Source organism: Mesoplodon densirostris, chromosome 10, assembly GCF_025265405.1.
Source record: "Mesoplodon densirostris isolate mMesDen1 chromosome 10, mMesDen1 primary haplotype, whole genome shotgun sequence".
In the NCBI taxonomy this organism is placed as follows: domain Eukaryota; kingdom Metazoa; phylum Chordata; class Mammalia; order Artiodactyla; family Ziphiidae; genus Mesoplodon; species Mesoplodon densirostris.
Window position 1 is genome coordinate 109,050,267 of NC_082670.1, and position 27,739 is coordinate 109,078,005.

Consider the following 27,739-nt stretch of genomic DNA (forward strand, 5'->3'; position numbering starts at 1 on the left):
AGGTGCCAGGACTTCGGCTGAACCGACCCAATGGTTCTGGACCAGCCATTCCACGTTCCCCACAGCCACAGGCTGGTCCCAAGGTCAGCCTGGCTGCTGAGACCGCCTGTCGCTGGGAGGAGAGCCCTTGGAGACCCCCGACCCCCAGCCCCTCGGAGACCCCAGCCTGTGAGGACTGAGGCACCAGTGGGTCCCACTGAGCCCTCGCAGGGCCCTTGTCTGCAAGGGGTTTCCACGGCCACTTTGCAGAGGTCAGAGCTGAGCTCAGGGATGAGATCTGAGCGGGTCGCGAATGCCAGAGCCAGGAGCACAGTGGAAACTCAAACCCCAGCCAGGCAGGCCTTTGCAACGTCCCCGCAGGAGCGTTCAGGACTGGCGGGAGTGGCAGGTGCACATTTTCTGAGCCCCTGGAACACCCCCCACCAGCAGTTACAGGGGGTGTGGCCGTGAGAGGGGCTCAGCGAACGGCTGCTGCAGGAGCCCTCATTTCATGACGCTGGTCAGAGGGGAGGCCTCTGCAGTGCTGCAGGAAGACCAGAGGCGGCATCTGTCCTGGGCTGCGAATGGTGAAGCTCAGCCCCTCCGTCTCCGGAACGTGCGTGGCCCTGAGGGTTGAGTTCCTCTCCAGATGACTCTTCCAGCCAAGGCAGAGACCTCAGAGATCAGACGCACCAGCACATCCACAAGGGAAGACCTTCTGAGACTAGACGGAGGCTTTCCTTCTGAACCCAGCCCTGTGACGAGGAGCCAAAGGCAACGCACGTGGAACCTGCAGGCGGCAGCTCCCCGGGAGCGACGCTGAGCCACCACAGTTACAGCCATAGCTCCGAGGGGAACGCGCGCCGTCTGCGTGAGCTGTCCGCTTCGTCTCTTGGCCTTTGGTGGCTGGAGGCCGAATTCCCCAAGTGCAGTCACTGCCGCTCACAGAGCCCGGGCCCTTACCTCCACACCAGGCGAAGCCCCTCTGTCCCCGGCCTCTGAGTGGGGACTTGGCTGGCGGCGCACGTAATTATGTCATTACACGTGTGTGTCTCTCTCAGGGCCGGCTGCCGTGATGAGGCTTGGGAATTGCCCAAGTTCTGAAGCGACTACTCTAATTCAAATTGGAGAAGTGGCAGCAAGGAGACAGGGGCAGCTGGCTGTGAAGCGGAGCCCTGAGCAGAGAGGGCTGGCAAGGCTGGGGCCCTGATGCATCTCCTCCAGCTCTGCAGTCTGGGGCACGGCGCTTCTCCGAACCTCAGTTCCTTCCTCTGGAAAAGGCTGTGGCTAGGATGAAGGGCACTGGTGCTGCCAAGAACACCTGAGACCTGGCAGCAGGACAACTGCCCAGAGGCCAGAACCTCGATGAGCAGAATATGAAGCTGGGAGAACGACAGAAGCAGTACCCGCGGCGGGGGCTCCTCTAGCCCCCCCAGAACGTCGAGAGCGAGTTATCCAACCCGTGAAGGACGGGAGCCGGGGGAGACCTCTGCCGCGAATGGGCCCTCGGAGTCACCGGGAACGACAGCTCCCAGGTCCCTGGACGACGATGCCCAGCCTCATCCATTGCCAAGACTGCATCTCTTCCTCCCCCAGCACAGGGCGAGGCGTGTCTGATGCCCAAGTACACTGGGGGGCAACGATCAACCCCTTGTAATCTCCTGGTGCAAACCCAGGAACGGACATTAGCCTTCAAGTTGTTTCATTTGGTCAAGCGAGTTCCAGAGGCCCAGGTCAGGAGGCCTCGGGCAGCCAGGCTCTGGGCGTCACCCAAGGGGGACCGTGCCACGCCCGCTCCCAGGCCGACCAGGTCGTCTTCCTCAAAACTGGGCCCGCCCAGCACCGAGCGGGCACCCGGCCTGGCAGTGATGAGCCCGGCGGCCCACGACCCTGACGCATGGAGCCTCCCTCCCTCTTTCTGTTCCTGTCACCAGGCACCAACGCAGGCAAAGTCCCTGCCGGTGCTGACGAGGAGGCACAAAGGCACTGTCCCCAGAGGCAGCTGCGTTCTCCTGGAGAAAAAGGGAGACTAACTCTTTGCTGGGCGCTCACTGCACGCCAGGCTCACACTTCACACCAGGCCCTCGCACGCGTGGTCGCGTCAACTCCCCACCAGCTCCGTTAAAGAAGCGACGGGTTCTGGGTGTGGGGGAGGGGTGGGACTGGTCCACGGCCGGCCCAAGGCAGCAGCACCTGCTCAGTACATCAGATCCAGAGCCAGCTCTGTCCACCGGGTCCAGCTGCCTTGACCCTGAATCTATACAGCAACAAAAAAGGCAGTTTTCAAAGGGGGGCCAATAAGCATTTCGGCAGCTGGGGGAGAGTCTTGGCTGTCAGACGCCGTTTGGACGGCAGGAGAGAGGCCTGGGTTTGGGCCAGCACACTTGGGCAGCCATCGCATTTCCCCAGGGGAGGGCCCACTCGGCCTCTGCTGCAGGAAGAACCTCTGTCCCTTGAGCAGCCTGGGGGTGGAGTCGGGGGCAAGGGGCAGCAGAGCTGGCCGAGTGGCTGGCTGGACCACAGCAATGCTTCCTCCAGGAGTTGGGGGGCCTAGCCTGCCGGACAGCGAGGAACCCGTGCTGACCAGAGGCAGTCACAGGCCGGCCCGCACCTGGTGCCCCAGGCATGTCTAACAAGCCATCAGCAGTGGAGCGGGGAGAGCTGGGAGCTGGCAGGCAGTGCCGCTTCAGACTTCAAAGCCGGCCAGCGCTCCTGGTGGCGTCTGCGTGTTTACCCTTGGTTGGGCAGAGGCCACAGGCTCCTCTGGCCATGCCCTCAGGCCTTCCCTGTCCGGCGCCAGTGGATGCCAGGCCCAGGGTGGCCGGCACGCCCAGCCTGACCCCACCACGGGGGAGAGAAAGGTGCAGCCATCTGGTAGCCCGGGCCGCCGCGCCATGAGGGAAGTCCAAGTGAACAGCACCGAGCCCAGCGCTCTGCACTGGCACTTCACACACAGCAGCCTCCCCTCCTTCTACTGCCCTGAGAGGTGGGGAGCACGGCCCCCATTTTTCCAGCAAGGAAACTGAGGGGAAGAGACTCATCCGACACCTGGCCTGCAGGGGCCCGTCCAGCAGGCCTGGAGCCCGTGCACGCTGGTTCCCTGTGGCCTCGGCGGGAGACCTGCCGTGCCCGGTCCTCTGCTCACCCCTGCCCGGGTCACCCTGACAGCCCCCGCCCAGCCCGCCGGCCTGCCTGTGCCCGCCACGCCTTGGGCCCACCATGCACGCGAGGGTGCAGTGCTGTCTTCATCCTGGTGGCCTGGAGAGGTAAGTGAGTGGGAGTTGGTGCAACAGCTCTGTTTCCTAGTGATGTGGGTGGAGCTACGCAAGCTGCCGGGGCCGGTGCAGGGCATTTACTATCCCAGGCATGAGCCCTCATTTGCCCACCTCCATCCAAGTGATTGATTGATTGATTTTTGTTTGTGTTGGGTCTTCGTTGCTGAATGCAGGCTTTCTCTAGTTGCGGCGAGCGGGGGCTACTCTTCGTTGCAGTGCACGGGCTTCTCATTGTCGTGGCTTCTCTTGTTGCGGAGCACAGGCTCTAGGCGCGTGGGTTTCAGTAGTTGTGGCTCGTGGGCTCAGCAGTTGTGGCACGTGGGTTCAGTAGTTGTGGCTCGTGGGCTTAGTTGCTCTGTGGCGTGTGGGATCTTCCCAGACCAGGGCTCGGACCCGTGTCCCCTGCACTGGCAGGCGGATTCTTAACCACTGCGCCACCAGGGAAGTCCCACGTCCATATGATTTTTACAAATGAGGAAACAGGGGCCCACAGAGTGAGCAACTTAGCGGAGGGCAGCCGTGTGCACCAGCTCCAGGGTGTGCATGAGGCAACACAGGAGCCCTGGCTCTGCTGGCTGGGCCGCAGGGCTATGCCCAAGCCCACGGGGCTGAGGATCCTGCATCTGGACCTGCGAGTGGGTAAGGAAGGGCGTCTTCTCATCTCCCCACGGGGCTGGAGAGGAAGGGGCGCAGGGCCTGAGCAGCCAGGGGTGGGAGGGGAACACCCGGGGGCCCAGGGGAGGGGGCGAGACCAGAGGGCGTGAGAGATGGAAACCCCGGCACACCCACCGTCAGGCCCTGGACGCCTCCGCCTGTCACCCGGCGCCCATGCTGACTCAGGGCTGGACCGGGAGGGGTGACCCTCGTCTGCTGCATGAGGATCAGAACCACAGGGCCTGTTGAGGGCCTCAGGGCAGACACCACACGGACCTGAGCTCCCCGACACTGGGGTCTCAGCACTGCTGCCCTGAGTCAGCGGAACCCGGTTGAGCCCCAGGACCACCCACTGCCATCCCTGACCCCCACGAGCATACGCCACAGGGACAGTGAGGCCTGCGTGTTTGTCCACCCATTCACCTGTGGCCCGGTAGGCATGGGCTCCCATGCAGGGCCGCAGGCACAGATGATGGGGGTCGGGGAGTGCCCAAGGAACCACCTGCACTGACCAGGAGGGCCAGGCAGGTTCAGGGGCCCCGCCTGCGTGTCAGCCTGGCTCTAACTGGCAGAGAGGACGCAGGCCACTCCCGCCTGGCTCCCTGTCTGGAGACCACAGGCGCTGCAGCCAGGTCTCCAGGGCCTTCCTGGCTGTCAGACCAGGCAGGGCGGTGGGCGGGGGGAGGGGGAAGGCTGCTTACCCGCTCCACGATGCCGTGCTTGTGCTTCAGCTTGTACACTCGCAGCCTGGGCAGGGCGCTCTCGGCATAGTTCTTCTCTTCCAGACCGTGGAGCAGGATGCCGTGGAAGGCCAGCCGGCATGTGTTGGCGTGGATGTCCGTGTCCAGCCTGGAGCCAATCACCAGGCACAGCCGCGGGCAGGTGACGGGCTTCTCGAATTCCACGAGGGCCCACTGCTGCCGGGGGCAGCGGCCTTCGGAGGCCTGGCCCACCCTCCTGTCGGCCTCACCACCGTCCGTCTCGGCCGGCACCGAGCCCGGGCACAGGTACTGCTCCTGGAAGAGGTACTCCCGGGAGAAGTCGAAGGAGTCCAGCACGGGCTCATGGTCGAAGCTGTCGGGGGCGGGGCTGAAGAACATCACCCGGCCCATGACCGTCTCGTGGCCCACGGTGATGTGGAACTTGGCCTTGGTCTGCAGGGATCCCCGGAAATACTGGATCTTCTCCACGGAGATGAGGGCTGCATGGACCGTGTGCAGGGACTCGGGGGCGCAGACCAGGCCACGCTCCAGCAGCTTGGGGTCGAACTGGGTGACACAGATGCCCAGCCGGTCCCCCTGCACAGCAGAGGTGACGGGTGTGTGGAACATCTGCATGGACTTCACCTTCCTCACCACCTGGTCGGGAGCAAGAGAGGGAGCTCTGAGGCCGAGCCTCAAGGCTGGGGGGCTCCAGCTGGAGAAGCCCCCACCCCGGCGCCATCAACACTCACCGGCACCCAGTCAGATGCCCCCTGCACGGAGCAGACTCCACCCTGCAAACGCGGCGCCAGGCTCACAGGGCACCCAGGCCGGGACGCAGGCAGCACTGACTGCAGCTCATCCAGCACCACCAGGGTCCCCTCTCCTGCTCCACCCCCAGGCCCCATCCCACGCTTCCTCCCCCAGCCCTCTGTTTAGGTTTGCTTCCCTGCCAGCCCCACGCTGGCCAAGCCAAGCCCGGCTGCCTGGAAAGTGCAGGACAAACACCCCTGCTCTGCAAAGCCTGCCCAGACCCCCGTGGGCAGGACTCGCCGTCTCTCCTCAGTGCCGCCCCGGCCCCTCCTGACCCACACCGCCTGCTCTGGACCTGCCCGCTGCCAGCCGGCGGGCTTCTCCAGGGCAGAGTGGCTCTTCACTGACCAGACACACGGTCCCCTGGGGCTGCTGTGTGCCGCGAGCGGGGCAGAGCCAGCTGCGTTTCCAAAGGGCTTGGCGTCCAGAAACAGCAACAACATTACAAATAGATTAATACCAACAAAATTTACATTAATGTAAATAAAACTGATACATAACATTTGTGGACAGATACGTGTAACTAATACCACCATAATCTGTATACTGTTTATGAGACGCTCCAGAGGAAACAACCCCTGGTGACGCTGGAGGCGGCCCGGGGGGAGGGGAGAGTCGGGCTGTTTGCCGTCAGAGGTCAGGGAGATAGATCTCTGCAGAGCCCATGTCTGAGTCGAGACCCCACTGTAAGAACCAGCTGTGCGGAGGCCAGAGAAAGTCCACTCTAAATGGGGGGCCCCGCAGGTGCAGAGGCGGGGGTGGGGGGAGGCCCTGCAGTGGGGGAGCAGGCCGGACGTCACAGGAGCGATGCCAAAGGAGCGCCCGATCTGTTTCCAAACCATCACACCGACCAACACACCAGCACATTTCTGCACCCACGGTTGCTAAATCAGGAACAGACACAGAAAAGGCCCCAACAAACGTTCACAAAATGGACAAACGTCTACACCAAGATCCACGTCGCAGTGATAAGATCAAATCTGTGCCGGGACCTCTGGTTAGCGCAGCAGAGAAACGTGAAATCGATTTCAGAAAACCCGCCATCAAAAATCATCACACCAAAGACAACTCTGACCTTCAGGTCGCGAGCACCCCGTCTGCGAAGTCGGGTGTGCGGAACCCCCGTTTTCTCCCCATAAAGGGGGTGCTGTGCTGACATGAGCCGCAGGAGCCCAGTCCTTTCCTGGAGAGCCTGATACTTAAATGTTTGTTTAAAGACCATTAACGACCTAACCAGGAGGTCAGGGGGCAGAGAAAGTGAGAAGCACAGTGTCAAAAGCCACAGCCAAGATCAATCAAAGAGAAACATAAAACATCTCTGAAATGGTCTGTAAGGGCAACGGGAAACTAAGGTTTTCAGGAATGCACCTCAGAGTAACCGGAGAATATTATCTTACACTAAGCGTCTGCCCAGCGAGGCAGGACCCAGTGAGGCCTCCTCCCCCCGAGCCGGGAGCCGTCCCCTGGTCCTCAACCCCGGGGCCCCTCCAGGCCAGCCCCCTAACACGTCTGATGAAGTCATTCCTCGGCACCAGCCTCTACAAGGGTTCCCATCTCCTACAGTGTGACTTTCAAACCTTGTGGGTGGAACTGTCGTGATGAGGAAGACCCTTTGATCAACTGAAATTCCACGGGGGATCGGTGCCCCCACCCAGGGCACCCCCTCTGCTGCCCCACCAAGACTCCTGCTGGCCTGGCTCCCCCGCGAGCGCGAGCGGCGTTCCCTGGAACCTCCCACCCCGTGGCCCACTCGACAGCTCTTCGCACGCACCCACCGCTTAAGCCCCGGCTGCGGAGGCTCGACATTTTCCCGGCAGACACGCCTCTGAGCTTTGCCCCTGAGGCTCCTCCCCCTGGGACTCCCTCCACCTGGCAAATTCCCATCCATCCCTAAACCCCAGCTCCCAAGGCGCCTCCTCACTGCCCGCTCTGGACAGAGCTGGTTGTTCTCCTCGGCTGGCTCTGAAGCTGGCCGGCAGCTCCGGCAGTCCCTGCCTCCGTGCATTTACCGACTTCAGTGACAACACAAACCAAAACATCGCCGTCGACGTCTGCCTCCCCACATGCTCCTCCCCCAGCCAGATCTCCTGCCTGCCCCCCAGCCGGGGGAACTGCTCTCTTGAATTTGGCATGTAACATGGCTTTTCTTTTTATTGACACATGTCTATCGTTGTGTAGAGGTTTACCACATGTGTAGCACATGCGTCTAATCGATAACTTGCTTTGTTTTGTGAGATTCTGAACTTGGAGTTCGTGCCCGTGCTGCCGGCACCTGCAGCTCAGCTGTCGTGACGCCGTGCACCTCACGGTGCACACAGGCCCCCGTCCAGTCTCCCATCCACGAGCCCCTGGGTCGTCTCCAGTTTTCTGCTGGGTGTCGTGTGACGGGGTCCCCTCCTACGCAGGAGTCCTACGGGTGCAGGGGTGGGGACAGGGCTGCAGGACCCAGGCCTGGATGAGAGCTGCTGGGTCACAGGACAGTGAGCGCTTGCCTCCGCCAGGTAAATTGAGCACCAGTGCACGTCCACCCAGCGGATGTGTCCGCGCAGTGGACACACGTCTTCTCCACCATTCGGCACTGTCTACTTCTCCATTTCTGTCCATCAGATGTGTCTGTCTCCCCTCCTAGACCCTGAGGACAGGGCCAGGCTCCACCTGTGCTGCACCCCCGGCGCCCGGCACGGAGGGCTGCTGACAGAGCCGGCCCATGGCAGCCCCTCAGGAGGGAGAAGAGACGCGTCCCTCATGGCGAGAGCACAGCTGGCAGAGCACGAGCTCGGAGTCCAGACCCGCAGGGGCCTGAGTGGGGCCCGCGTGTTCACGAGCCTCCCCTGAGGGTGGCCAGGGCCTCGTGCCACCTGATGGTCCCCCCGACCCCCCAGGCCCAGGGTCAAGCAGGCGCTATTCAAAGCATGTTCTCTTCCCCATGGAGCTCATGTTCTTAGGACTGAAATAATAAAGATGCCCTAAGAGGGCGCCGTGAAGAGCAGCAAGACAAATAACTGCGCAAATCAAGATTTTTGGGCCCAGACAGGAAATTGTGAAACAGATCAGGACGGGGACGGGCAGCAGGGCAGCACGCCATCGGCCGCCAAGCTCCCCCGGGTCCACATCAGGGACACGAGATCCCACTGAGGACACTAAGGAGATGGGGATAGTTTCCCCAGCTTAAGGGCGGGAAGAACAGGTTTTCCTATCATTTTCTTGGCAACTTTGAGAGACGCTCCTGCTCGACTCCCACACCAAATCCTCACTAAGACCCATGTGGAGGGGCCGAGGCGCCATCCACACGCCCACTCACCATGTGTCACCCACTTTCCCTCAAGCTCCGGCCCAGGCCCTGGAACGGCCCAGGGGCGGCGGACACAGTTTTGATCTTATGGAACTGACCGCTTGCAGGTCGAGGGACGTTAGTTAAACCATCAGCTAAAAGAGGCAGAATCCTAAGACCACGGGGAGGTGCTGTGAGGGGGACTAACTGGGGACCTAATGACTCCTGGGCGGTCAGGGAGGGCTTCCCTGAGGAGGTGGCACTGAAGCTCAGACCAGATGGAGGAGAAGGGACCACCCGCAGGGGCTCCAGGCACAGGAAGAGCAGAGCGGGCCCGAGGCCCCAAGGCGGGCAGGAAAAGAGGTGGCCAGGGGAGTGGGGCCAGCGCCTGCACCATGAGAAGGACAACAGTCATCCCGGCGGTGGTGGCCCGGGGCTGAGCAAAGGGAGGACGCGCTCCAATGGTCACTTCGCAAGGTCACTTGGCTGTGTGGTGCGGGGGGTGGGGGGCAGGAAAGGAAGGCGGAAAGCCAGCAAGGAGGACACTCGGGTTCTTTCTGCAGCAGCAGCAGGATGGGCGGCGGAGGCGGGGGTAACAGGCACGTCCAGTACCCAGCCTGAGGGCAGCCGAGAGCTCAGAGGGCAGGAGGCGTTGGGAGACACACGAGGGGAGGGCAGGCTGCACGGAGGAGACCCACGCTAAGCTCCTCCTGGACTGCCCTACAGCCCCGTCCTCCTCGGAAGCGCCACTTCCGTGCTCCCTGATCCTGCGTGACCCTCGTCGCCGGGCCCGTCATCAGAAGACCCAGGAGGCTTTACCTCCCACACAGGCCCAGCACCCGGGCCCCTCCGCTGCGCCCCCCGCCCCCACCCCCCACAGCCGGCCCCCCTGACCGTGAGGGTCGTCGTGCCCTGTGCCCTCCCTGCCTTCCAGCTCGCTCCGTAAAAGCTCACGTCTGCACTCTGACTGGGCCTCACAGTCGGCCCCTGCTGTTGCCCTGGTTTTATTTGCTACGACTGCTCCGCCCCCACCCACGTCACCTCAGTCACACAACACTTCCTGCTCCCCAGACACGCCAGGCTCCTACCCCACGGCCTTTGCACTTGCCAGGGCCTCTGACCAGGATGCTCTTCCCCCAGAGAGCCACATTTCTCATTCCCTCATTTCCTTCCTGTCTCTGCTCAAATGTTTATCCATCCTTGACCCGCCCCCCACCCTGCAACCCAGTAAGACAGGACCACGGCCCCATTCCTCTGTCTTCTTTTGCTTGTTTCCTTTTATTCAGTGCTCTCCACCCCCGACATATTACGTATCTGCTCACTGACTCTCTCTCCCGTATGGGATGCGGCCTCCACGAGGCAGGGGCTTTGTTTTTGTTTTTCCCATTCACATCTCTCGTGCCCGGCACAGCGCCTGACAAATAGACCTCACCACACACGTGTGGTGTAAACAGGTGCAGCACCGTCCCTGCCCCAGGGAGTTCCAGTCCTGGCCCGGGACCTACACATCCTCAAAGGCTCGTGGAGCTCCACACCTGCGCGGGGGGCAAGACTGGCCCCGAGGCTGGATGGGCAGTTAGAGGTCCCAGACCATCCCAGGGTGAGGCGCCTTCCAAGCAGGGGAGAAGCAGGGCTGAGGTCGCCAATAGTGACAACAGAGAAGCCGGCTGGCTGGGGGAGGGATGCCATCGAGTGGGACAGGAAGGCCTTCCGCTTGGGATCAGCAGGCCGGCCCCCCTGAGCTCAGCTCCCAGGAGGGCTGGCTGCCTGCAGGGCCTCTTCCCGTCTCCCCGGCACCAGGCACTTCTGGGGAGGGAGGACGGGCCCAAGGAGGAGGGAAGAAGGAATACATCAAGCAAGCAAACCATTTTTCAAACTCAAGTTCATGCTTGCTAAGCAGTTTAGCCCTTTCTGATTAACAAAGAAGTTTTACCATCATCTGGGTCGGTTATTCTTCATAAAAACCCAACGAGGTAGGTCAATATTTTTACATTCAATTTTATGGATGAAGAAAGAGGTTTTCGATGTCTCCAAGGTCACAAAGCAAACAGGCTGAGACTTGGGACAATAAGTGCTGGGACCGCGGGGCAGGCCCGACATCCCAGCCTGTCTCCCGACCACCCGAGCAGCTGAGCAGAAAGCGCACCACCATGCAGAGCCAGGGCCGCGGGGTGGATGCCCCCCACTCCCCCGGGCGCAAACCCAGAAAGGCCATTCCCGGGAAGAAGCCGGGGAGTCGGGGCGTCCTCTAGAGCCGGGAGGGCAGAGGCAGGGTGCTCAGCCCCTCTCTCCTCCCTGGCCAGGCGCAGTGGTCAGTTTCAGACCTGACTTCTCAGCTGCTCCGCCCCCTCCGGCCACCCTTGGCTCCTGTCTCTGGGTGGCAGGGCCCCAGCACTGGACAGGCCCTCCGTGGAGGTCTGTGACTGACTAGGTGGGAGAGCAAACAAATGCCCCAACTGCCCCCAGGCCTGACGCGCGTCTTCTGAGCATCCGCACTGTGGTTTCCAGCACGTGGAGCACTCGGCAGGATGCTGGGCTCACGATGACCGGGGCTCTTTCCGAGGCCAATGAACACCGGCCTAGAAGTGACCCGAGGTGGGGTTCACCAGGCATTCGTCTCTGCTCTCCAGAGCAGCGTGTGTGGAAGAGCAGGCACCCAGCCACGGGACGGAGACCTCACAATTTCACCATCGGCCGGCACAGAAGGCAGAGGAGAGACACATCTGCTGAAGGCTCACCAAGTGATGAGGTGGTCCTTACCGTTCGCCCAACAACTGTCCAGGTGGTAACAGTGACCGCAATTTACAGACCAGGGAACTGAGGCCCAGAGGGTAAGGCACGTGCCCACCACATCTGGATGTGCCCACCCTGAAAGCCCCTATTCTTACACCACATCACACGCATCGACCCCACCATGGAGTGCACGGTACGCTTCACCCCACGAGCGAGCTCCCTGGCAGCGTTCCTTCTGTAGGGTAAGAAACGGATGGGCCAACACACTGCACCCTCCTGCAAAGGAACAGCAGGTCTGGGGCCCCCTGACACCCTCCAGCATCAACAGATGCTGGAAAGAAGGGGTTTAGCAGTCTTTCTGATGTGCAGAGATTTCTGTAATAATGGTCCTGGCTGTAATGAGATTGGACCCCATTATCCGTTTTCGTTCCATTAATGAGCCTGGAAGCTCCTGGCTGTGCCAAAGGCGAGGGTCGAGGCCTTGCAACTTCATCATTACTTAATAAAATGTAAATTGGAGAGGAAAAGAAACACACAAGGTTGACACTAATAAGCTTACACCAGGATCAGTTACTTCAATTCAAAGAGGTTCAGACCGGAGGGAAAAATGAAATAAGCTTTTAAAGATCCGTCTAGGTTTGGCTCCATCAGACCTAACCAATTTGGTTTAATAAGACTTCAATTTGGCTGCTCTTATTTCTCCCTCTTCTTTGAGCTGGGCCGGGCACAGATAAGACTTCCCCCGCCTAATGCGTTAATTGCATCTTGCACAGAAAAGCCAAACTCGGGATGCTGCTCGGGGAGAAAGCGGCGTGAGCTGTGGAGGCTGCAGGAGTCGGGAGTAGACGGGCCCTGGGGACTCAGTTCCTACCCGCTTATTTTTGTACAGAAATGACAACCATTCAGAAAGGTACAGGGAGTCAAGTGATGTAGTAACTACCTGTGTTCCCACCACTGGAATTGACCTCTGTGAGTCTACTTTGTCTTGATGTCCAGTTGAAGGCCCCAGTCCTGTCCCTCGCCTCACCTCCCCTGGAGTAATCACCTTCATGAACTTCTCATGAGTCCCATTGTATACATTTACAGCCATGTGTGCATCCTGGATAGTACCGATTGTTATTTTCTACAACGGTGCCCTATTAGTGTTTAATTCGGGGCTTCCCTGGTGGCACAGTGGTTGAGAGTCCGCCTGCCGATGCAGGGGACATGGGTTCGTGCCCCGGTCCGGGAAGATCCCACATGCCGCGGAGCGGCTGGGCCCATGAGCCACGGCCGCTGAGCCTGCGCGTCCGGAGCCTGTGCTCCGCAACGGGAGAGGCCACAACAGTGAGAGGCCCACGTACCGCAAAACAAACAAACAAACAAAAAAAAAATCCAAATACTTGTCTTCTTCCTCTGTATTGTGGTTTTGACATCTATTCATATTGGGAGACATATCTGTATATAGATCCATCTCTGTATATTCATCTGTATATTTACGTAGACACTGATCTATCTATTCGTACAATCTATCCAGGTTATTCTTTCTGACTGCTGCATAGTACTCCTTTACATGAAAACGCCACCTTTTATTTATCTGCGCCCTTACTGATGGACACGTGGGCCGCTGTGAACGATGCTGCGGTGGCCATTCCTGTAGCGTCAGCCCACACACGCACACAGAGCATCCCCGAGCAGGTATCGGGACAGAAAACTGTGGCGTGGGGAGCACAGCTTCAGTTTCACTGGTCTTCCCAACTGCCAGCTCTCACCCTTCCAGCAGTGCTGGGAGAGGCCTCCTCTCAGACGGCACCGGCACCGGCACTGCAGGCTCTTTAACTGCTGCCCAGCGGTCAGACCACTAGGACGGCAGCTCCTCGGGGTCCCTGCTGCCGCCACTTCACCCCAAGGCAAAGTGGCGAAAGCTCCTCCGCACCGCGACCCTGCCAGGCCCAGCGGCCTCCAGGGCGTGCTCCCAGGGAGGGTGACACACCGTAGGAGGTCAGGCCAGGCCCCTCTCTGTCCTGGCTCTGCTCCTGGGCCCACTGCCCCCTGGGCACCAGTGCCAGGAACTGGGCCCTAGCAGCACGGGCCACCCTCCTCCCGCCCAGCCTTGTCTCGGGGGACAGTGCTGGCCGCTCAGAGGTGGGCTCTGTTCCATGCAAACATCCCACTGGGGCCTAACTAAAGCCAACTACTCCCTGGGGAGGAGGAGAGCCGGGGAGACCTTCCTCTCTGGGGGTCCCTGCGTAGAAATGAGAAACACCCCCTAAGAAAAGGAGCCTGGGGACCCACAGACCGAGCTCCAGGGTCAGAGACGGAGTGGGGCTCTGCCTGGCTGCGTGTCTATCTTCTCCGGGAGGCCCGCCCTGCCCCAAGCAGCCGGCCAGGCTGCGTTCCCAGTGGTCAGTCACCCCTGGACCCAGCGTGCACCTTGCCCACCTCCCCAGTCCCGCCCCACACCAGTCCAGGCCCCAGTCCAGGGTCCCGGAGCCCCGACAGTGCTCCTCACGGCCTCATCGTCATTCGCACCACGTGCCTGCACGTCTGGCTCCCTTCTGGGGGTCTCCCGCGCCGGGCGGACGGCGGCCCGTGGGCAGGCTGGGTCATTCTGCTCACCGCCGGCCCCCCTCTCGATACCTGCCACGTGGTGGGCACCCGGGGAGGAAGGGATTCAGTTTCTACCACTCGGCCCAGCGAAGGCCCCACCCCTCCACTGCGACCTCACAAACTAACCCTGGTTATTAACCACCCAGTCCTGCAACAATGAAAAACCGTAAAAGTGACAAGGGGCCTGCCAGGAAGCTTTACGTTCCTCCTCCCAGCCACCCTCCACGCATTTGTCATCCCATAAAACTTTAAATTGAATTACACCAATGCCTGATTCTTCTGTTTTCCATACGACTGGGGCCTTAATTGTTTTTAATGACATTCCTGGGCTTTTTGGGGGGTAAGGAATCCTTGGGAGGTGCGCCAAGGGGGCCAGCTCTGCCCCGGGGCGGAGTCCGGAGAAGCTGTGGCCGGAGCAGCAAACACGACCACACCTGGGCCTCGGAGAACCAACCGGGTGGCCTGGATCCCAGGTGGACAGAAGGGGCCCACGGTCCCAAGGGCTGGGCTCCTCAGCCCGTCCCCGCCGTGCCCCCCGGGCCCCGCTCCTGGGTGGGCACCGCCTCTGCTCGCGTTCTGAGCTTGGGGTGAGTTCTGTATAGTGCTTCCGAGCCTCAGTGTTGTCACCAGTAAAGCGGCTCATACCCCTGGCCCAGATGTCGTGGCAATGTAAGCGGCCTGTGTCCACATCTGCAGAGGTCCGGGGAGTGCAGGTCCTCGGGGGGTGCGGCGGCCCAAGCTCAGCCCCTGGCTCCATCCTCGTCCTTCAGGGGCTCGCAGCCCGTCAGTGACAAATCCCAGAGCGTCTTCTCGTCCACTGGGCCTCGTTTCTCGCTCAGATCCCCCAAGAGCGTCCCTTCCCCATGTTTCTGCCGGGCCACCCGCCTCGTCCAGAGCCCGGGCAAGACGCCGCCGGTCTTCAGCCCATGGGGCTCCAGGGGTCCGGTGTCACCCCTCTGGCGCCCGGCCCAGCCTCCTCCCGCGTCAGTACGGGGCTCTCCCAGCGCTTGCTTGGGCCCGGCACCCTCCACCCTCTGCTCCCGCAAGCGCGCCAGGCCTCGTGCCTTCCTGTTCACCTCGCACGTGGGCATTCCTCAAGTCCCGTTTTCAAAGTCATCACCCACATTCCCTCAACTGGGCTTAACTCAACACATTCTTGTAGCACCTGCTCCGAGGCAGGCTTTGCACTTGACCCTGGGAGCATGTGGGGCAGATGGAAGTGCCGCTCAGGCCAGCCGTTATGCCGTGAGAGAGGGCTCGGGGGCCAGGAGGGACACCCGAACTGGGTTTAAGGACAACGCCATGCAGATGAGAGCAGGAGAGTATCAGAAATGAAAGAGCAACTTCTCCTCTGGGTCCCTCTCCCCTTGCCCTGGGCTTTCCTTCAGAGAAAGCTCCCGGTGTCACAGTGCAGGAAGGAGCCCGAAGACCTACAGGAAACCTGCATTTTCCACTGGCCCCGGAGCCCAGCTGTCCCAAAAGACGTCAGGAAGTGCTCCCGCCTTTCCTGATGGCGGAGGAGAGCAGGTGCAGGATGCCGCCTGCCGGGAGCACAGAATTTCTTCCACGTCCCAAGCTTTAAGATCCATGGAAATTTTCGGTTCTACACCATAACAGATCCATGTTTGTTTTAAAATAAAAATAAGGTTTGGAATTAACTGCCCTTTTGAAAACTGACACTGCAGGAAACTGACCTGCTGGCCCTGGGCTGCCAGCCCCTGGCACGTGGTGGCATTCACCCTGAACCCCTGCCGCAGAAAACTGCATCCAGCAGGTGTGCTGGTTCCAGCGCTGCAGGTAGGTAACAAAGGTCAAGGGCCCTCATACCTTCTTCCCACACCCAGGCCAAGCTCTAAAATCCTGAGCCATGAATAACCCCAGCCAGAGCCAGCAAATCAGACGGGGTCGGCTGCGGCACAGAGAAGGTCCTTCGGCTCTGCTGAGAAGCCACCCTGCAGGGGAGAGCTCCAAGGAGCCAGGTGACCAGAGGGGCTCCAAGGAGGCTCGGCTTCGGCCAGCAGATTTGCCTTCCACACCCAGGAGATCTTTCCAAAGGTACAGGCAAAGCTCGGGGCTGACAAATGTCTTCCTGGAAATCTGGAGAGATTTCTCAAATGTGAATTATTCCTGCGTGTAGGCAACCAACATATCTACCTGCTGTGTGGGGCTGAGAGGAGCTCTTCCCCAAAAGCTGTGACGAATTTATAAGCTCTGGCCCATAAAGTAGGTTGAGGTGTCAATATTAATACTACCTGAAAAGTTCAGGAGTTGTAGTTGAGATTAACGAAAATTACTTTAGACACGTAAGCAAGAACTTTGAACGCGAAGAAGTCAAGGAAATAAGCGGCCCCAGCGTTGGTGGAGAGTCCGATGGAGCTTCCCGTCAAGGCGACAGCTGTAAGGACAGCTGTGGACAAGCAACGGACAAGAGGAGCAGCACAGGCGGAGGCGGAGGCAGGGCGGAAGCGGGGTCCAAGCCCCACTCTGCCGGCTCCAGACCCGAGCTCCCCTCCGACCCCGCGGCCCAGCACCGCCTGCCCCGGCTCCAAACCGACCGCTGAGGTCCACTCCAGTCTCTGCCCCACAGCTTGGCCACTGCACTCTGTCTCAAGAGCCTGTGGTCTGCAGACACTCTAACATGCTAACCACTGGGCCATCCACCAAGCCAAGCCATTCAGGCGACTGGGGACCTGCCACGTGCAACTGACGAGCGGCCTCCTCTCCGTGTCCTCAGGACCTCCACTGCTCTGCCCGCTGACTCCTCAGCCTCAGCTGAGGCTCCACTGCCCTGGGCCGCCTTCCAAGCCTGCCCAGGCTCCCAGGGCCTCTTGTGCCTACTCCGCCACCGTCACCATCGTCACCTCCCCGCCCCGCCCCCCAGCGCTGACATGCAGGGAGCACCCACTGTACACCCCGGGCAGTATTCCAATAGGCTCACGTGCATCAGCCAGCTCAATTCTTGCAAAGCCCCTGAGGGTCCGTCCTACTGTGACCCGCGCTGTCCAGGGCACCTCACTGGGGCCCAAGGTCACCCAGCTCAGCAGTGGTGGGGCCGGATGCAGACCCTGCCAGGGAGCTCTGGGCCAGGCCTCTCTGAGAACACACAGCTCTGATTCTTTGTATACTGCCCCCAGGGGAGGGGACCTGGTACAGCCTTGGTGGCAAAAACCGCTGAACGAACGTGTGACTGAGGGCAAGGGGGCGTGCCTCTGTGTGGCGCAGCGGTTACAAGGCAGGTCCTGGAGTCAGACTTCCTGGTTCAAATCCCTCGAGTTATCCTGCGACCTTGGGCAAGGGGCTTAACCTCCCTCTCTTTCCTCAAATGGAAAACGCCCCTACCTCACCAGGCAGTTGCGAGGATTACGCTGGGTAATCTGTGGGGAAGTTTGTATGGCATCAAAAAGCTAGAAACTGTTCAATAAAGATTAGTGATCAACACGGTTACTGTTACTATTTCATCATCAACAGAGAGGAGATGTGCATCCTGGCTCCATCGAAGTTACCATGACAATGAAATTATGAGACGTGTGGGCACCCAGCCAGTGCCCGGCATGAGAAAAGGCTTGAAAGCCCAGCTTCCCCAGAGGTGATGGACCAGGGGTTGCAAACTTTTCTATAAGAGGCCAGACAGCAACTACTTCAGGCTCTGCAGGCCCTACAGCCCCTGTCACAACTATTCAACTTTGCTGTCGTAGCATGAAAGCAGCTGCGGACATAAAGCTTTAGGTATAAAAACAGCCTGCGGGCAGCAGCTTGCTGACCCTGCTGAGCTCTGAGGCCCGGCTCCTGTGAGCTGAGCCGCCTGGAAAAGAAACAGCAGCCCCGTGGCTGCAGCAGCCAGACACGCCTCGGTCAGATCCATCTGTGCCCGATCCGGGCCGCCAGGCACCGCGGGTGCTGCCTGAGCCGCCGCGGCAGCAGAGCTGAACACCCCGCAGAGAATGCTGCCGTCCACAGGCCTCCCTTGGCGGTCGCCTCTGAGCACCTTCTCAGCTTGGGCACACGGCACAGGCAAGACCTGGTCCTGCAGCCCGGGGGGAAGACCGCCGTGCGAGCAGAACAGGGTGTGGCCTGCAGGTCCAGTCTCCTCATCTGTATCCTGGACACAAGAATAACACCACGTCTTGTAAAGCGGAAAGAGAAGAATGCACGCGCAGGCCCTGCTTGGGTGCTGGAGTGATTATTATTCCTACCGGTCTCCTAGGAAGCAGAAGCAGAAGGGAATCCACTTGAGATGACTTTCAGAAGCTTAAGGGCATAAGCTTCGTGCAGAGTCTGTTTGGGGTAGAACGGGTAACACACAGGCCAACGTGAGTCATGTTATATCGCAAATAAAAATCGGCCCATGAATATACATAATCCTCAAGGTAATTCTCCCAATCTCGCGACGGTAATGGAGCCACCCTCGCTCACTGAGGCATGAATATTTACCGTCCTCTGGCTTTACTGCTCTCGATCTGGGTTCAATTTTGCAAATTAAAATGAGGGCTGTGTGGATAGAGAGATTACAGGAGAGCCCCCTGAAGCCTGCTGTCCCCGGTGAGGGAGCCAGGCGGGGGAGCTGCTCCTTCCCGCTGGCCTAGTACTTCTGCCTGGAGGGTCAGGAGCAAGAGAAAATGGGGCGAGGGGTCGCGGGGCGGTCAGGACCCTGGGAAGCACACGGGGCGGCAGGACGAACGGCATGTTTCCAGGTGGGAGAGGTGTGCCAGTGCCCAGAGGCCTCTCTTTTGGATGGCTGAGGAGCTTCCAAGCAGCCAAAAGAGCAAGAGCTTCAGGAGCTGACAGACCTAGGCTCACACCGCGGCCAGGACTTGGAGCTGCGGCGTGTCGTTTCACCTCTCTGGGCCTCAGCGTCTTCACCTGGAAAGTGGGGATAAACACTGCCTCCCTCCCAGACCCATGTGAGAATCAGGAGCCGGGTAGGCAAGGTGACTGCAGGGTGGGACATGGGATGGGTCTGCAGCTCCACAGGCAAGGACCAGGATGGCTTGACGGGGCAGTGATGCCAGCCCAGGGGCGACACAGACCTGCAGAGTGGGAGCAACTCCCGCTTGGGGCAATCCTGGTGCAGCCTGGCAACCGTCCAGCTGGGCTTACTAACTGCCTGCGGGGAGGCCAGGGGAGATCCTGACACTCTAGCCAGGTCTTGCTGGTAGAAGCGAGCACCCTTCTGCTGTCCTGGGTGACAGGGCAAGGGGAGCAGGAGACGGAGTGGACGGCGGGGATGAAGGATGCTGTGACAGGTGGCTCAGGGACCCTGCTGGCGGCCTGCAAATGTGGGGCACCTGTCTGCCTGTCACAAACCCGGTTCCCTAGAAACCAAAAGCCAGAGATAGAGAGTCACTTAATCTGCCCTCGAGGCTCTAAAAAACCAGCTGGAACAAAATCTGGGTGAATTTGGTCCCAAACCCCTTTGCAAGGACAGCAGTACCACTGCTGGAGCACCCATTGTAACTGGCATCAGACGAGGCCTCCCAGCAGCCCTTGGCTCGCACGTTTCCGTACTGCCGAGGAGCCTGAGGCTCTCAGACTCACACAGATGGGGCTGGGCCAGGACGGCGCACCAGGCCAGACCCTCCTACGTGCCCTGCACTCTGCCGGGTCTGAGGAGACCAGGATGCGTCGGACGCAACCTCCACCCCCACCCCCAGAGCTTCTAGCCGCTGGACAGTCCGCCCCTTCCTGTGCACCAGGTGGCAAGGGCTGCCGCAGGGAGGCGAGGAGGGCGCGGGCCTGAGGAAGCAGCCACGGCTCCCACTTGGCAGGGACTCGGCTGGGGCGGGAACCCAGACGGGAGGTGACGTTTGTGCGGGGCCTCGAGGAGGTGAGAGCAGCTCAGGCAGGAGACGGGCAAAGGCCCGGAGGCCCAGGAGGACGCACGCAGGGCGGGGAGGAGCCTGTGAGCACCAGGGACTGCAGCCGAGGCCAGAGCCGGTGGTGCAGGGCCCGGAGGTCGGGCCAGGGCTGGAGCCTCCCCCTGCCGGCGGGAGGGGCCGTGAGATGCTGCCACGGGGGCGAGGTGTGCCGTCAGCAAGGCCCCTGGGGCAGCCTGGGTGGAGGAACGGCTGATGGGAGAAAAGACCCAGGGCAAGACGGACCCAGCCGTAGCCTTGCTCACCCACTGCGCCCAGAGCGCCTGAGACGCGGCCACACACAGCAGGCTGCGGGGTCTGTGGAGTGAATGAAAGAACGAAAGGAGGGTCTAGACGTGGGGAAGCCTGGGTGGAGGGAGAGCACAGGCCACCAGGCTGGGAGCACGCGGACCCCAGGCCATGTGTGCAGGGCTTGAGCGGTGCCGGTGCGGCTTGGGACCAAAGGGTTACTCGCTGCGCTCGGAAAACCCTAAGCCCCAGCCTGACGAGACGTCTTCTATTTTTCTTTCTGCTTTCTTTAAGACCCCAGATGTGTCCCTACACATCAAAAGAGAGCAACTTATAAAGTTAAACTAAATCAAGGGCTTTTGTTCTTAGGCATCGTTGCTGAACTAATTATTCCTGTATGTTGTTTAATGAAATAGTGGTGCCATATATTAAACCAGTTAACAGGATGAGCACATGAGTTACAAGGAAGGTCGGGGCTGGGATTATAAATTTAACTTTTTCTTAAGAAGAGATGAAACAAACGACCCAACTCCCCGCTGTCGAATGTCATGCAGGGAAAATGATGGCACCGAGCACCGAGGGAGGGCCGGCCAGTTCACGGAGGCTGGCGGCACCGGGCCCAGCCCCGCTCCCCGCCCCGTTCCTCTGCACCCAGGCTCCGCGCAGGCCCAGGGCTCGCTCCTCATCCCCCACGTCCCTCACCCCCTGACCTCCGGGACCACGTGACACCGCACACAGGACAACCAGCCATGTCAACAGCCATCCGGAAAGCTGGAAACAGCCCTAAAAAGGCGCTCAGGGAGAGGCCGTGCAGCGACCTCCCCACGGCCAGAAACGTGGGACAGTCCAAGAGTCAGGCCCGGGGGACGGCAGGTCGTGTGGCACCTCCCTCCTGTGGACCAGAGCCACTGCACGTCAAGAGGAAACACTGACGCGGCAAACAGGTCCGTCAGGGAACCCACCTGCTTTTATTCCCGAGCACGTGCGTGTGTACACGCGTGCCTGTGTGTGTGTGTGTGTGTGTACGTCAAAAAGGATGTGCACGTGCTCTTAATGCTGGTTCTTTCTGGAGCAGAATTTTAGGGAGCTTTAACTTTCAGCTTTAGGTGACAGTATTAATTTTTCACAGGTATGCATTTCTATTATAATTGAATAAAGCAATAAGTAAATATCATTCTTCAAAGAACAGATCCACAAACAAGCGGCAATACCCTTGTGACAGAGACTAGAGTTGAGGGTGATCAGAAAGGGCTGTACTCTTCCTGGCAATGCGTGAGGCGCTGCAGTAAAGGTGTACTTCATGCATCACTCGCATAATTGAAATTACTTTAGAAAAATTTTAGAAAGAAAACATTTAACGTAAAAATAACGTGATGCAACAACAAAAGAGCAACTAACCAAGCACTTTCAAAGATATGAGACATATTTGTGAAACAGCGATGCTAAATGCATCAGAAAGAGTGACGTGATATTAAGTAAAAATTAAATAGAGTGATCTCCACTATATACAAATATATAGCATATAATTAAGTGAATTAAAGGGAATTCATATAAAAGTGATTGACAGAATCATGGTCCATTTTTCCCTTTATACTTTTCTGTATTTTTCCCACTGGGTATACACTGTTTTTATAATCAGAAAAAAAGATGTCATCCACAGAGAAGAAGAAAAGATTCCAGAGACGTGTGTCCAAGTCAGGGCCTCCAATCCCGAGGCCCGGGCGGCGCAGGAGAGGGCTGGGCCTCGGGCCGGAGGCACCGGCTGGCTGGGGCGGCACTGCAGCCCCAGGTGAGTGCACGGCTTCCAGAGATGGAGCCGCGCCCTCCCGCCAGCAGCACCGCAGGGACCTCGGGCCAAGGAGGACCTCTGTCAAGTGAGGCCCGCGGCCCCTCTCCTGCCCTCTGGACGCACGGAGCGGAGGCTGCAGCAGCCTGAGCTCGGCCCGTGGCCCGGCCCTGCTCCCCATGACCTGCCGGCCCCGCGACCCCGAGCACGGGCCCGTTTCTCGAGCGTATTCAGGATGAGCGTCCACCCCCAGGATGGCAGCAAGCGTAAGCGCTGTCCCGACGGGCAGGCCCCGGCACAGGGCGCAGGTAATAGCAGGGACACACCGACAAACAGGGAGCAGGGACCACCGCCCGCTCTGTGCAGGGCGCCCCACAGGCACCCACGCATCCCCACAGCGCGGGGCGGCTGCCACCATCACCCCACTTTCCCGCTGAGGAACACGAGTCCCACTGATGTAAGTACCCGCCCCAAGTCCCACAGCTGGGAGGTGGTACCATTTTACCCAGCAACTACGACGCACCAGCTCCCTGATCAGTTCGGTCATCCTGTAGCAACGCCGCGACGGGGAAGTGATGCACAGACAAGGGGACGAGACCCACGAGGCCACGTGACTTGACCGAGCCCGATTTCGAGCAAGAGCCACCCCAGTCGAAACTAATGCTCACCCCAAACCAGGCCACCTTCCCGGGGAACTCCCTCTTTGCACAGGGGGTTAGAATTCCCTAGCAAACATGGTGAGCAGGAAAACTGCCTCTGAGTGTTCTTTACAGCTAAATGGTTAGGAGAGAAGAGAAGGAAAGGGAAGAGAACCCCCCCAAACCCCCTTGGCCCAGAGCTCTTCCTGCGTCCTGCGACCAGAAGGCTGGGAGCCGCAGCCTCCCGCCCAGCCACGGCTGCACCTCGAGGAGAAGTGGGGACCGCAGTGAGCTCTGCCCCAGGGATGGTGGCCCAGCTGTCTCTCAACTGCTCCTCATTAGCCGACATTCCAGTTTTCAACAAGCAAGGACGCCCCGTCCTTCCTTGGAGGGTGCGGGCCGACCCTCTCCTAACACCGGCATTCTCCTGGTGGGTGCTCAGCCAAACAAAGCCTTCCCTGTCCCAGGCAGCCTGGGGACACACGGGCGGCAGGACCCCCTCCCCCGCCTTTGCGCGTGTCCGAGGCTGGCAGGTGGACAGGGCCAAACCCCAGAGAACAGAGCCCGGCCCGAGAAGGCGCGTCGCCAGGGCCCTGCCCGTCCGAGCCCGCTGCGGCTCCGCGGGAAGACCCACTCCTCTGCACTTTGGTCCTGTCCTCCCAGAGGGAAAAGCGTTAGAACGGCGCCGCTCTACAGGGCTGCCTGGGGTTAAATCAGAAGGAAAAGATGGGCAGAAAATGCTTAGCCCCGTACCTGCTGGGGAGTGGGCTTCCTTCCCTCTTTTGAAAGTTCCGTCTCAGAATCTTCCCGACACAGGCCTCCTGACCGCCAGGACCGACCATCCGAGGTGGAAGCTCTCTGCACCTGCCGTGCTCCCCTTGGGGGCCAACGGCCACGCACGAGTGCGAAGGCGACCCGGGCACCGTGCTTGGGGCTGGGACTCCAAGACGGAGCGGCCAGGGGCCTCTGGGCAAGAAGCAGAGCCAAGCAGGAGAACCGGCTCTAACTTGGACCTCGCCGGGTTCCGGCCCCCAGGACGGATGCACCAGCTGGATTTTGAAGGATTTCAAAGAGTGTCTCCAGTGGCTGAGGCTGGAAAGAGCACCCGACACAGAAGAGCAGCTGCGCCCGAGGGCTGCGACCAGCGCCTTCTCAGAACCCTGTCCAAGGGGAGAGAGGCCCGGCAGGGGACACCACCAAGGTCACACAGGAGGAGAGCTGCCCAAGCTGGGGAAGGGGGCTGCTGGACCTGAGGCCATGTGTCCTGAGGTCATGGGAACACGGCTCTGAGCTACACTGTCCCCCTCCCCGAAGAAGCCCCGGTTCCCAGCCTTTTCCCAAGCTCACTCCTTGCTGACCACCCTCCAGACTCCCGCCCTGCAGGAGAGGGGCTGCAACGAGGCTGGGGGTGCCCAGAGAGGGAACCCTGGGCACCGCAGAGGGAGAGCCCACCGTACTCCCCACGTGCCAAGCGCTGCCCGCTTTTGAAAACTGCAGAGACCAAATTTCTGCAAAAAACTACATTTTCAGTGAATGAAGCAACCATGTAATTAAAAGGAATCGCATAGTTAGTTAATCCTTTTCTAAAACACAGCACCATCCTCTTATGCGATTTTGATCTGAATCCAGTTTTTAATTTTTAAAATTTTCTTAGAGGGATATCTTCTGCGTTATAAGTGATCTTTGTTCATGTGCGTTTCCAGTTAGTTCACATTGTTGTGTAGTTGGTTTCCTTACCAGACGCCTTTAAAAATTTTAAAGCTTGACCGAGTGGGCTCTTGTCCACAAAGAGGGTTGCTTTCACGAGACCTCCCCTGGCCCCTGCCGCCCCGCGGGCAGTGCAGGCCAGGGGCACTGCTGCCCGGGCGGGGCGAGGCAGAGGGGGCACCAGCCATGGCACATCTTCAGGAAAAGGAGCAGAACGAGTGGAGTAACGCAGCCTCCGTGAAAGACACCAGGAGGGAAGGCTGTGCGCAGCGGGAAGACGCTGCACTCCTACTCCTGTGGGCCCACTGCCCTCGGGGCCCCGGCTCCCCATCTGAGCCCCCAGGGAGCAAAGCACAGGGCAGGGTGGGGGCCAGGGCCCCAGGGGTCGTGCTAGGTGCAGCAGCATCCCTGTCCACGGCCTCCAGCTCAGCCTGGGGCTTCAGAGCCAGGGGGCGGCAGGAACCGGTTCTACCCGGCCCCTTACTTGCCAGGGGAAAGAAGAGAAAACACGGGAAATCCTGCGACTTTCTCCCCGGCTTTAATCACACACACAGCTCCGGGGGGTCCTTGTTCCCTAACCTTGCCGAGAGGCTCATCGGACACCACGCCACAGGGCTGTTCTCGACTTTGCCTCAGATGGTCTCAGAACACTGTGGCCAAAGGGCATCCAGATGATAATGGTGACGGCTGCTTCTCCTCCTGCAAAGCTCAGATACCGAGCTCTGCCTTTGGTCCGGTTACGACTTCATTAAGCTGCACAAGGTGTATGTGGTTGGAAAACAACTGCTCCTTTGTACTGCTTTTCAGTTTCCTTCCCTAAATGTGTCTATTTTAAATGGGTCAATGGATGTTCAAGCAGGAAAAGGTGGCATTTGAATAAGATCCCAGAATGTGGCATCCAGCCTCCCAGCAGGCCAAGCCCAGCTGGCCAGCAGAGCCAGGACAGGGGAACAGCCCAGCGCACACGCCGGCACCTCTGGGACGTGTTTCTGCCTCCTCCGGGGTGCGCTGGGCTGGTGGGAAGGGTGCCCTCAGGCGGCTCTGACCTTGCTCCTTGGCCTCAGCCATAGATCCTCAAATATTTGATCTCCATCTTCACATCCAAAATCACAAGGATCTGTGGACAGAACCGATGGCCTTTGGCAGCTAAAAATCCAGATCTGAATCCTGGTCTGCCACTTACTAGTTGCGTGATCCTGGTCCTGAGGTTCTTCTTTGCACCTGTTCCCCGTCTGAAAAACTGGGGAAGGTGCCTCAGCGAGGGTCAGCTCAGTGGGCACGTGTGTCGCCTGCAGGGGACCCAGCAAGCTCTCAGCCAACGGCAGCCCCCCTCCCTGTCCCCCGTGTGCTGACCCCACTCCGCCAGGAGGGTCTTGGCCCTCGACTTCCTGCCCCGAGGTGTCTCCGTCATGCCGCCCCACCCCTCCTCTGACCGACGCAGCCTTAGGACCCACACCCTGGCTCTTCCCTACAAGGACTCGCCTGCCCACCCTGTGCCGTGCAAAGCCGTGTCTCTGGGCTGGATCTCGCCTTTTCTGCACCTGCCACTCCTGATCACGGGCACCTGGATGGACCCCACCCTTGGGAAAAACTCAGCACCAAACGCATTCATCTTCCCGCGAAGGCCCTCGCCCTCCCCATCATGACGACAGTTACGGCTCTGTCAGGACCACCCAACAGCACGCGGTCATCTGCCCCAGGTCCTCCCACGACCACGGTCCACGGTCGAGCGAGGGAACATGTTCACGCGTCTAGGGGGCGACCGGGCGCACGGCAGGCCCTCAACATCTCCCTCTCCAGCTCGAAAGAACACAGCCGCTGCCACGAGGGGCAGAGCGTGGGCTGGAGGAGCCGCTCCACGGGCTCTGACACCAGCACTGTGACATGCCACGGCACTGGCTTCCGTTACTCGTTTGCAAAGCAGGAAGGTTCTTTTGCGGGTGAGCGTGTGGAAAGCCTAGTTCAGCACACGGCACACAGCAGGAGCAGGAGCTCAATAAAAATGTGTCTTCTCCCAATTCATGCCTCTCCCACCCCCGGGACCCAGTCCAGTCTGGGGCACACGCTAAGCCAGAGTGAACCTGGCCCCGGAGGGCTGAGGTCACAGCCTGGGTGCCTTCTGGGACGGACGGACAGCCTGGCTCCTGCGGCCTGAGCAAGCAGGACCCTGGGCCATCGTGTGCCTTGAAGGCAGAGCCACGCCGGAGCCTGGCTTCCAGCCCCTTCTCCCAAAGCTCCGGTCTGAACGGCAGAGGCCTGGGTCACTGCTCGGAGCTCCGCTTTTCCAGTCGCGCTTATCTGCACACGCAAAACACGTCTGCAAACCGCTGCAAGTTCCAACTCCTTGGCGGGCTCACCCTTACCTGCTGCTCAACTGCCAAGAGAGGCCGAGGTGGGCCCAGGGCACCACTGGGACCACACGGGGTTTGGGCCCCACGGCTTAGGGACTGAGGAGAGATGCTCCCCCCAGCACGTAGCGGGCACACCTGCAACCGTCCTCATGGCCCCCCAAACAGAACAGGGTCAGGGCCCAACTCTGCAGACAGAGGAGGCCCCGAGACCCAGCAATAGCCGCGTTCCCGCAGCTGCGAGTGGCGAGGCTGGGCTGCTCTGGCTCGGCGCGAGCTCCAGGGCCCGGCGTGCCCTGACTGTCCCCGTGCAGATAACGCAGCTCAGTCAGTTCCTGTCCGGTCGTCCAGCCGACTGGAGTCAGGCCCTGAAGGAACGGACAGGGAGCGAGGACGACCCCTTGGGATGCTTCGTAAGGCCTTTCAGGCACCAAACTGGGCTTGTGGGGGGTTCAGGCCTTAACTCCCGGGAGCTTCTCCTTCTAGCCGGTCCCCGGAGCCCCTCTTCCTCACGGGTAGCCTGAGACATAATCCACCACCAGGACAGGGTCCAAGGAGGGCCCCTCATCTCCATGTCCCCCTGCAAGGAGCCAAGCCCCTCCCCCCACACCCAGCACCGAGGCCTTGGCCCCGGGAAACGTGGACTCTGAACTGGGTGTCACTTTTCCCCAAGTCTCTGGCTCCATCTGCTGTCTCTGAATGTCACAAGGAGCTGAGGCTGGAAACAGTGTCCGGAGGGCGGCTGTGAGGCTGCACAGGCCCGGGGAGGGCCGGGAAGGGCAGGAGTGGCCCTGCGTGTGGCCAGGCCCCCATGCCCGCAGCAAAGCTGCCCTCGCTCTCAGGGTAGGAGGGTGCTGGTGAGAAGACTGTTTGCTTGACCCTTGAGCCCACTGCGGTCTGGTTCCAATTAAGTACAAAAATGAGCCTAGTTACTAGGTTACCCTACTTGCTGAAACTTGTCTGAAAAGCCAGAAATCACTTCACACAGGGTGACCTGGGGTTTCATGCATGGTGCTGGGGCAGCTCTAAGGGCTGAGTAGAAAGAATGTGGGTTTTGGGATTAGAAAGTCCTGGATTGGGGGTGAATCACAGCTCACACGCTGATCCAATCAGGCAGCCCTGGAAAATCCACCTCCCTGGGTCC

General features: G+C 60.0%; 1 protein-coding gene across 3 annotated transcripts in view; it reads right to left on the minus strand.

Annotated features, from left to right (window-relative positions):
• EEFSEC (eukaryotic elongation factor, selenocysteine-tRNA specific) overlaps positions 1-27,739 on the minus strand; it is a 168,842-nt gene that overhangs the window by 42,062 nt on the left and 99,041 nt on the right. For all 3 annotated transcript variants that reach the window (XM_060110643.1, XM_060110640.1, XM_060110642.1), the window contains exon 5: positions 4,610-5,266. In XM_060110643.1, the coding sequence (XP_059966626.1) occupies positions 4,610-5,266 (657 nt within the window). The remainder of the gene's footprint in view (positions 1-4,609; positions 5,267-27,739) is intronic.